General features: G+C 41.1%; 1 protein-coding gene across 1 annotated transcript; it reads left to right on the top strand.

Moving 5' to 3' along the window:
* The first annotated feature begins 968 nt into the window (after window positions 1–968).
* LOC140854038 (zinc-finger homeodomain protein 2-like) lies at window positions 969–5,570 on the top strand. The gene is made up of 2 exons (XM_073249360.1): window positions 969–2,158; window positions 5,086–5,570. Exons 1-2 carry the CDS (start codon window positions 1,358–1,360, stop codon window positions 5,119–5,121), a joined length of 837 nt encoding a protein of 278 aa, XP_073105461.1. The 5' UTR covers window positions 969–1,357; the 3' UTR covers window positions 5,122–5,570.
* The last annotated feature ends 4,348 nt before the right edge of the window (window positions 5,571–9,918 follow it).

Here is a 9,918-nt window from a genome sequence, read left to right as displayed (position 1 = left end):
TTAAATGGGTGTTGACGCTGGAGGGGCGTCACGCATGTCTGAGAAGGGACGCAGGTAGCTCAGGGTGCCTTAAATGGACCATTTAATTTACTTTTCCCTAGTTTTTTCTCTTCGTTTTCCGCTCTCCATGTTAATCTTCGGGTGGGTGTCTCTTGTGCAGCAAAGACGTAGGAACATTCAAAGTTTTTTTTTTTTTTCCCTCCTTTCCTTTATTATGCCCAGACCGTCAAACCTGGAAAAGCTTGGTCTAAAATAACAGACGTTATCATGACATAACGTCCCTCTTAACAGTTTTGGTGGTCCAAGTTGGCAGCATATTTATCAACACACACACACACAAAAAAAAAAAGCAGGATTACTGGAGAACAGTGACAGGATTCTGATGGCTCATAGAAACTACAATCCGAACCAGTTGGGTTATTTTTCTGAATAAAATATTGGAATTACTAAATTTCTAATAAAGCATGAATAATTATTATTTATCTAGTATTTGTTATAGTAATCCTTAATTATATATATATATAACGAAGACAGTCATGCATGTTTAGGTAATTTCTTTTGCATTAAAATCTCAAACTACATTCATCTTTTATGATTATTACTTAATATTTTTATTCCAAATAACTATTTTTCTTGTATTAACTGAAGGCATGCAGTCAAAGACTTGACTAGAAAAATTACGACCGTAATTTTCTTTAGAAAAAGCTGGGTGTATGGACGCAGAAGGTCTGTCTTTAGGGTATACAGGAATTATTGAAATTGAGACTTCCTGTCAAACTTTAAAAAGAGAATGAAAAGGAAGCTAAAATTGTCTGGAATTATGCATAGTTTTGTCTAATATTTTCACCGGGTCATTTCACGTTGACGCGACGCTTTTGCTATTCACCCCGGGGAGTAAAACGGTAAAAACCCAACAAGGTAGCAACCTGGTGGGGGTTTAAGAAGAGGGAGAGGGGCCGGTTTAGTGGAGAGCTTAAGCTACCGGGTGTAGCCGGTGGACGAGGCCGGCAGCGACTGAAAGCACAAGAGATAGCGAGTACAGAGGGAGGGAGAGAGGGAGGGAGAGAAAGGAGAAAGGGGGGAGCTTTCAGAAGACGGAGGGGCGGGGAGCGAGCGAGCGAGCGAGAGAGAGAGAGAGAGAGCTGTATCATCACAAAGCTCGCAGGCGGTGTGTGAATTGATGGTGTCTACACTCTCCTCTTTCTCTTATCTCCTGTCCCTAAGCTAAGCTAAGCTCGAGAGTTAAGGAAAAGAAAGAGAGAGATAGAGAGGAGGAGGGGAGGAGGGGTGGGAGAGGAGAAGGGTCCGCTGTCGATCCCGAGATCTGACTGGGGATCGCCGGGAGACAGATGCGGAGATGGACTTCGACGACCACGACGACCCGGAGGAGGAGATCGGGCTGCCCGTGGGCTCCGGCTACGAGCCCCCGCTGGGGAATTCCGGGAGAGGCGCCGCTGGAGGAGGGAAAGTCGCCGGCGGAGGAGGAGGAGGAGGGGAAGGGGGGATGGTATCAGCGGGGGCGGCGGCGGGGTCGAGTAACCGGAAGGTGAGCGGTGGGGGAGGCGGAGGGAGGTATAGAGAGTGCCTCAAGAACCACGCCGTGAGTATCGGAGGCCACGCGGTCGACGGATGCGGGGAGTTCATGGCGGCCGGCGAGGAGGGGACATTGGACGCGCTCCGCTGCGCTGCCTGCGGCTGCCACCGGAACTTCCACCGGAAGGAGGTGGAGGGTGCCAGCACCGTTGGAGCCGGCGCGATCGGGGCGGAGTACCACCCCCAGTTCTCCCCCTACTACCGGACGCCGGCGGCGTACCTGCACCCGCACCACCACATGGCGGCGGCGGCGGCAGCGGCCGCGCAGCAGCAGCACCGCCCTCCGCCGCTGGCTCTGCCATCGACTTCCGGCGGCGGGGGGCACAGCAGGGACGATCAGGAGGATATTTCGAACCCGATGATAGGCGGCGGAGGCATCGGCGTCAGCGGCGGAGGGGGGGCGTCGGGGTCGGGGAAGAAGCGTTTCAGGACCAAGTTCACGCAGGAGCAGAAGGATAAGATGCTGGCGTTCGCGGAAAGGGTAGGGTGGCGGATCCAGAAGCACGACGAGGCGGCGGTGCAGCAGTTCTGCAACGAGGCGGGCATCAAGCGCCACGTGCTCAAGGTCTGGATGCACAACAACAAGCACACCCTCGGTAAGAAACCCTAGCTCCTTCGCCACACCCACCACACTGCTCTTAGAGAAGGGGTCGGGTGGGAGTTAGGGTTTCTTACTTATCTTTGCTTCTTTGCTTCTTTCTATCTGTATTCCTAGGCTATGCTGCTTATCTTCTTCTCTCTAGCTGGGAACTGCTTTAATTATATCCTCCTCTTTAAATCTAGCTGTACTGCCATTTCGAGTTCTTCTTCCCCTCTATCTTTTTGATTTTATGTTCTTGGAGGATGGGATGGGAATGGTGGGGGGCAGACTGGTTGCTGATGGTTTCGATGAATATGATCTTGGTGATGTGGAGAGTGGTGGGTGGGGGTGCATGGGAAGCTGTGGAGCTGATGGGCTTTTACTTATTAATTTGGTGGTGCTGGATGATGTGGTTAACACTTGGAGTGGGGTACTAATGAAGATGGATGCAGGAGAGGGAGGGAGCGAGGGAAGAGAGAAGATTGTGTATGCGAAATAGATAGTGGTTTCTTGGGGAATGGGTGGGTTGTGATCGGTACTGTTGGATTCCCTTCCCTTTTCTTTCTTTACTTTCTTCTCTAGCTTATCTTCTGATGCTTTGGATGTATCCCTTAAGAACGACAATAGTTCCACGAGCTGTTTTAGGAGACTCGAAACGTGTCCTCCATGCAATGCTCTACCTGCATTTCCGACTACATCTGTTCTTTGTTGCGTTGTTTGCGTGCTAATCTCTTGTGTTGTTGTCGGTTTGAGGAAAGCAAGGCTTTCACAGGCTTTACTCTCTCCCTTTCCACTCTTTTGCCTTTCTTCATAGTTAATGAGACCTTGAGATTTAGGTGGTTGCGAAGAGAATTGCAGCAGTGAATGAGATTCCATAGGAGAGGAATTGAATGAACAGACTCGAATTCCTTCTCAAATATTCTCTTCCTCTCTTTCCTTGGCCTCTCATTCCATCTTCTTTAATCACCCCTTTTCTCTCATCTAACGTTGAGATGATCTCCAGCTTTCTGGTTTTACTTGCTGCCATAAATGGGTAGTTACATTGGCCATTGATTAGAATCACGCGAACTCCCTCCCTCCCTCTCTCTCTCTCTCTCTCTCTCCCCCTCTCCCCCCGCTTCTCTCTCCATCTTCACTGGCATGGTATCTGAGGTTGTATGCATTAATACCCATCGACGGCCTCGAGCTACACCTGGGATGCATTAAATACTACTATAATATCACCTTCTATGAGTAAGTGGGTGCAGCTCCTCGCCATTAAATACCCAGATGGTAGCTGTTCGAGTTTTGTCCACTTCCTCATCTCTGCTCAGTCCCGAGACCAGTCCCACACAACTTAAATAGAGAAGAAGAAGGAGAAGAGCAGGAGAAGAAAGATGATGGCCTTTAATGAACACGACGGAGACTGCGTGCTCTCTTCTTCCTTTTGTTCCACCGTTCCCTTAGCTTCTTTGAGACGCCGTCTTTCTCCAAGCCTCCGACCTCCCCGTGGAAGAAGCCCTGTGAGTCCTCCACGACGACTCCACAGCGTTGACCCCCTCCTTGGCCCGACAACTTCGTCTCCTTTATTAAGTTCGGAGGAGGGATGGGGGTAGAGAGAGGATGGGATGGGTGCGATCTTTGGCGGATTCTCAGGTACAACTTAGTGTGAAGCGGTCGTTGAATAAGGCTGGTCTCGGTCCGTGGAGCCCAGGGATTGCCCATGTGGCTTGGTCCATGGGAATATGATAATTATAAACGGGTGCCGGTGCAAGTGGTCCAACCCCGGGAAATTCTCCGGCCCAGGGTCAAACTAAGAGCGATTGGACGAGAGGCTGTGGATCCGAGACACCGATGGAGGGGTGGTCCCGTGGAAAAGCCGGACCAGAATTTCGGTCACCCAATCAAGACCCACCATAGTGGGGCCCACTAATGTGATGCGGGCTCTTGGTGGGGGTCTTCTGGGTTTTCTTTGGCGCCCCGGTCATGAAAGCCTTGTGGCTGCTTCTAGCTTCCTCTTCCCGTGGGACTCTGCTAGAAGAAAAAAGGGCCATCAGGCATCAGAGGGTGGCTATGAGCTTGGGGGATTAGACTACCAGATAAGGAAAGGGAGGGAGCCTGGGAGTTCTAGGTGAGCGGATCTAGTGCATGAATGCGAGCTGTTCCCTGGAAGGAAGGATGTCTCCTGCGAGGAGGGAGGTTTAGTCCCATAATTTTAGTCAGCTAGAAGAGTTGTGGAGGCCCAGATTGCTTGTTTTTGTCGAGCAGGACAGCAAAGTTGAAGGTGGGATGATTGGCTTCGAAGTTTATTAGATGGTGGTAGCATAAATATTTTGTCTTCTTCTCTCGAGTTACAGCATCCTATATTTTGTCAAATGAAGCATTTCTCCCATAAGTCTCAGAGAGAGAGAGAGAGAGAGGAAAGCTGTTAGTAAAGCCGGGTGACAATTTTTTGGCATAAGAAGTTTGCAAGGCACTCTCTTTGCGGTTGTTGAGTACCTTTATCTATCTCAATTGCGTAGAAAAAGTGCAAGTTATTTTATATATCTTCCTTTTTTTAGATTTTTTTTTGGTACAGAAAATATTATAAGTTTTGTCTCATCATATCCCAAGGGACATGTAACTTTAATATATTCATGTTGAAGTACGACATAGGTTTCTACCAAAAAGAAAAACAAAGGTACGACATAGGTTGTTAGTGCGCCTAATTGCATGGTTCTAACATTTGATAATCTTTTTTTCGTGTTGTTTCCTACCAGCTGGGCTCATAAGGCCATATTTTTTAATTTTGTGTAGACTAAAGATAACATTTGAGAATCACGGGACCTTTTTAAGTATGGAATTGAGGATGCGTAGTTTATTTAACTTTCAAACTGTACCCTCAGAGGACATATGATGACCTACTGCAATATGACCCCATATTCTCTTTGTAGCTTGCTCATGATCTTGCGGGGAGCCAAAGCAATTGAAATGTAGAGGTTGACAAACATCTTAGATAGTTGGAATAGTCAATGTATATTAATATATCAACTTGAAAGTGTGCATGAAGTTTGGACAAGGATGACGGCTCCACCTCACTAAGCCACTCATACTGAAGTTCGTTTCAGGTATAGTTGTTCACCCTCTTTTAGTTCCATGGCAATTCCATGTACCCTCTTTTGCATTTGGTTGGTAAAGTAACTTAAATATTATGTTGCTAAAATAACAACTTTTTTCTTCTTGGAGGAAGTACAGGGATTTTTGGACTCTTATCCTGCTTAAGGGAGCAAAAATCGTCTTGTAATTCCCTGACATTGCACGTATGTACGTCGTGATATTTGCTCTGGTTGATAAATGTTATAGGTACTAATAATAAACAATTCATTTGTGAACTAGGCCACCCAAAAGGATCTAGGTTGAGTGCTGGGTACGTAGTGCATATCCAAGAATTTGGACCTTGGTAGTCATATAGTATGGATAGATCTCCCTTGTTTTCTCAAGAAAAATAATTAATTACTCACAATCAACATTCATCCAAGCTCTCAATTATGTTTTCTTTCAATAACCTTTGCCTCCGGCTCCATGAGCTTTCTCCGCATGGATGGTTTTTCTGATATATGGCATTCAATGATGAAAGTGATGTAGAAGAATATAAGGCATTAACTTCTGAAATCCTTTAACCTTTCTGTAAACGTATGATATAAGATTTGGAGCCTACTTGATACTCTTATAAATTACCTTAACTCAAAGCATCAAGTATGAGATGCATGTAACATTGTTCAGCTTGGAGAAGAGGTTTAAGTGACGATCTCCATAATGAGTTAATAGTTTCTGTAGCATCAGCTTATGAAAGCTTTATGAAGAGAGAAAAGTCTAATTGAATTTCAATCTAATAAGGAAAAAGTGTCCACCAAATAAGGGACCTTGTAGGATTTTCATGAATGGTTATAAGTATGTATAGGATGTTGGAGAAATGCCTAGATTAGAAACTAATTAGATTCAATGAACTATTTCATTTCAATATAACAAGTTGGAGAAAATATTTGGATTAAGACAAATTTGGATTTAATGAACTATTCGATTTTGATATAAGATCATTGCCTCTAAAATTAAGGCAAGTAAATATATAAAATGAATATATCTTGTTATTGGCTTGGCTTCTTAAGGGTCTGATTTTAGAATTTCTAATATGCTTGATTTTTATTTTTTTTTTCCACTAGGTTGTGTATACTTGGCTGCTCATGCATAATAAAGATAGACTAAATTAGTGGGCCAGGCACAATCAGGATTCTGAAGTTTTTTTTTTCCTATTTTTTTGGGTAACATGCATAGCGCTCCCATAATTTCCCTAACCCCTCAGTCTTGGTGAAAGTGAGATTTGATCAGCAGTCACTTGTATGCCTACCAACTTGAAGAGCGATTAGGAATTTTGAATTCGAGATTTGGGTGGTGTATCTCAAAATATTTGGACCTAATTAATTATATTTGCAAAAAAATCTCTTTTCCTTTCTTTTAAGAAAAGTTATCAATAAGTAATTTAGGAGACTACTCTACCCATTATGGACCAATCAGTTTAATCAAAAGATCTATATATGTATTTAACCAATATACGCATGCGCATATGTAGCAACCAACACTATAAAAATCATCTAGATAAAACTAATTTTGGAAAAAAATAAAAAGATAGATTCATTAAAAGTAATATAACTCTGGAATCAATGAATGAGAAGAAGGCTGTAGAGCAAAACATATAGTCAATGATGAAAGTGATCATCTACATGTAATTATATGGTCATTATGATCATTTATTCAACTACAACAGCGATTGTACATTATAAAGATTATAGTAAAGATAAAAAAACAAAGATATCAATTATTGCTCCAGGCATCCTTTTTTTGTAATAGTTAGTTGAGTCATGCAGATAAAGTAGAAAATCTTGAATAGAGATCTAACATATATAGCTTATTATTTATATTTTTCACGTATTATATGATATTAGCATTAAAATGTCATATCACAATCATAAATTATACATTAATGAGAACTTAAATAGCCAGAAGAGATGGGGATTTATTTTCTTTCATATGGACTTATTTCATGAGACATTGTGGTAAAGCAATACTTGGTGGCTGCAGGTAAACGGAGTTGTGTAGAGTTGGAATTTAGTAATTATAGTACAAATTATACTCCAAAACTTTAATGGATGCCTTAGATTTGCAGTGATTGTTTGAATACCAGTTTGTAAGTTTGACTATAGCAACTTCAATCTTTTTTGGATGGTTGTTCATTGCATGTTGAATGATTAGTTTCATTTTTGTTGTAATAATAATTTTTTTGGCAAAGTTGAGGAGCCAGTGGCTATATATTACAAGTAAATAGAAAATCATTTACATATGAATAGTAATTATTTTTCAGAAGTGCGATAATGATTTTAGTTCATTCACCCTTAAGGTTATTCTAGTTCCTCTACTTATTTCTAATTATTTCAAAGATCAATGAAAAGGTTGATTTGTCTTTTGTTCCTAGAGAAGGAAAGAGAGAAGGAAGGAGAGGGGGGTTGCTGTATCTCCAACCACATTCCCAAAATAATAAAAATGCATATATAATTCTAGGTGATGCAAACTAAATGCTGCAAACCTAACCTAAGGTCACAATGATCATGTCAGGGTACAACACCTACAAGAAGTCATACTTAAGCAGCTGAAAACTAGGAAAGCCCTCCATTACTCGATACATTCATTACCAATAACTAACCTATCGGCTATTAAATATTGGTATCTTTTTCCAGTTCACCAATCATCAATTTTTAGTTGTATTTGTTCTTTACATCAACCTCATACCTCCCTACAGACCACTAGGCAAACCTGGTTGATCTGTAGCAGAAAACATTATAAATTGTAAACAACAATTTCCAAGTCAGCCAAGATGCAAGAAAGATCAGCTCATCAAGACAGGCCTGGTCTGTACCCAAAAAAAAAAAAAGATAGGGGCCTGGTGCAATCTAATCTAAGCTCAGAAGGACATATTCCATGTTTTATGGCTTTGGAACTTTGCCTACATGCTTCCAAAATACATGTGCTTACAAAGCAAAAGCTCCCATAGTGAGATATCACTTCCATGGGTTGGAATCCTCTTTCAGACACTAAAGTTGAATTGCCTGTAGGAAAAGTAGCCTAGCCTGCTTTACCAAGCTGGCAAGAGGGGTATTCTATATAAACTCCCTTCGTTTTCCTACTCTTCTTTGTAGTAGCGTGCTCCCATTGGTGCAAGTGAAGTGGTTGGGCCGGGGAGGGAAGGAAAACTTTGTTGCTAGAAAAGATTTCTGAGTGAGCCACAATATTAATCTATACTATTGTAATGGGAAAAGGGGGAGGTACCTGTTCACCTAGCAAGTTCCATCACAACGTGGCCCTACAAGTAAAGGATTCTTCCCATAGTTTTATTTTTGTGTATATATAGACACACTATATGTAAGCGTTTTATTACATATTTACTCTTGTATATTTGTCTTCTTTCTTTTTTTTTTTTGGTAAGAAACAGGATTATATTACACCAACATAAAGCATACAGCATATATTATGGCTCCATATGCAAAGTAAAAAGGACAGTGGGCACACAACTCAAATAGCGAACTTGTTCTGATACATTGGGAATATAGAACAAGAAACCTGTTTTAAAAGTTACATATATAACATGAAATATAAAGGAATCAAAAGTTTGTGCACAAACATCCTTCCAAGCTGATTAAATTTGAGCACAGTGTGTACCAACTTGAACTTGCTATGCAAAATAGTAGATGCATAGGAAATAAGCCGGCAACCAAGTTCCTCAAAAGATTTTTCCTCACAAACATAGAATCTATATACTTTCCCCTGCAGCTGAAGTAATCTGGATGGATAGTGGAAGATGCTGGCACTATAAACTTCAGAATCCCATAAGAAGTTTGAGAAAAAGAGCTCTTGCAGTAGTAAACTATCAAGAGAAAACAGAAAAGCCCACCACTCTGCTGTAAGAGGCACATAATAGTTTGCAGATGAAGGCTGATATGTATCCTATTGAAGACTGATAAAATGTGCAACGTATGCTGATAAAACCAAGAATTCCATATATCTTATACATACCATTCATATGATAGCAGAGAACCAAATTCAAATAGGTAAATAAAGGGATTGCAATATACATTTACATCATAGAAAAAGATGGCAACTAATAATGAAACCTGCAACCAAAACAAACAAAGATTAGTAAAAAATTTTCTTTTTTTCTATTTTCTTTTTCATTCTTTTTTTTTCCTCTTCATTTTCCTTTTTTTCTTCTTTTTGTTTTGCTTGTTTTTTTTTTTCTCTTTTTTTCTGTACTTCCCCATCCTCATATTGTATCTTTATGCAGTAAAGAATGGCACATTAAAAAAGACATTAGTCCAATGTAGGACCAAAATGAGTAAACTTTAGTATTCATGTGTAAAGATAACAGTAGCATAATGTCATAGTGGCGACACATAGCAGTTAAAAACTGATAGCTATTGATGATAGCGATGAAAGATATAGCAGCCAGTCTTAGTATAAAAAAGACAAAATGACTTGCAATATTATATAGTTAAGAATATTGTAAAAGTATTTTGAACAACATCTTAAAGACTATAATATAGTTGGCAATGTGACATAACCAAGGCACAGTAATTATATCTTTATCTTTTCGATAATTTTATTTTTACAGTAATACCTCTCCATTAGATTTTTGACCAACAGCATTAAGAAGCAACAGTTTCAAATAAATAATGATAATG

Source organism: Elaeis guineensis, chromosome 15, assembly GCF_000442705.2.
Source record: "Elaeis guineensis isolate ETL-2024a chromosome 15, EG11, whole genome shotgun sequence".
Classification (NCBI taxonomy): domain Eukaryota; kingdom Viridiplantae; phylum Streptophyta; class Magnoliopsida; order Arecales; family Arecaceae; genus Elaeis; species Elaeis guineensis.
This window is presented reverse-complemented; position numbering and strand designations above follow the sequence as displayed.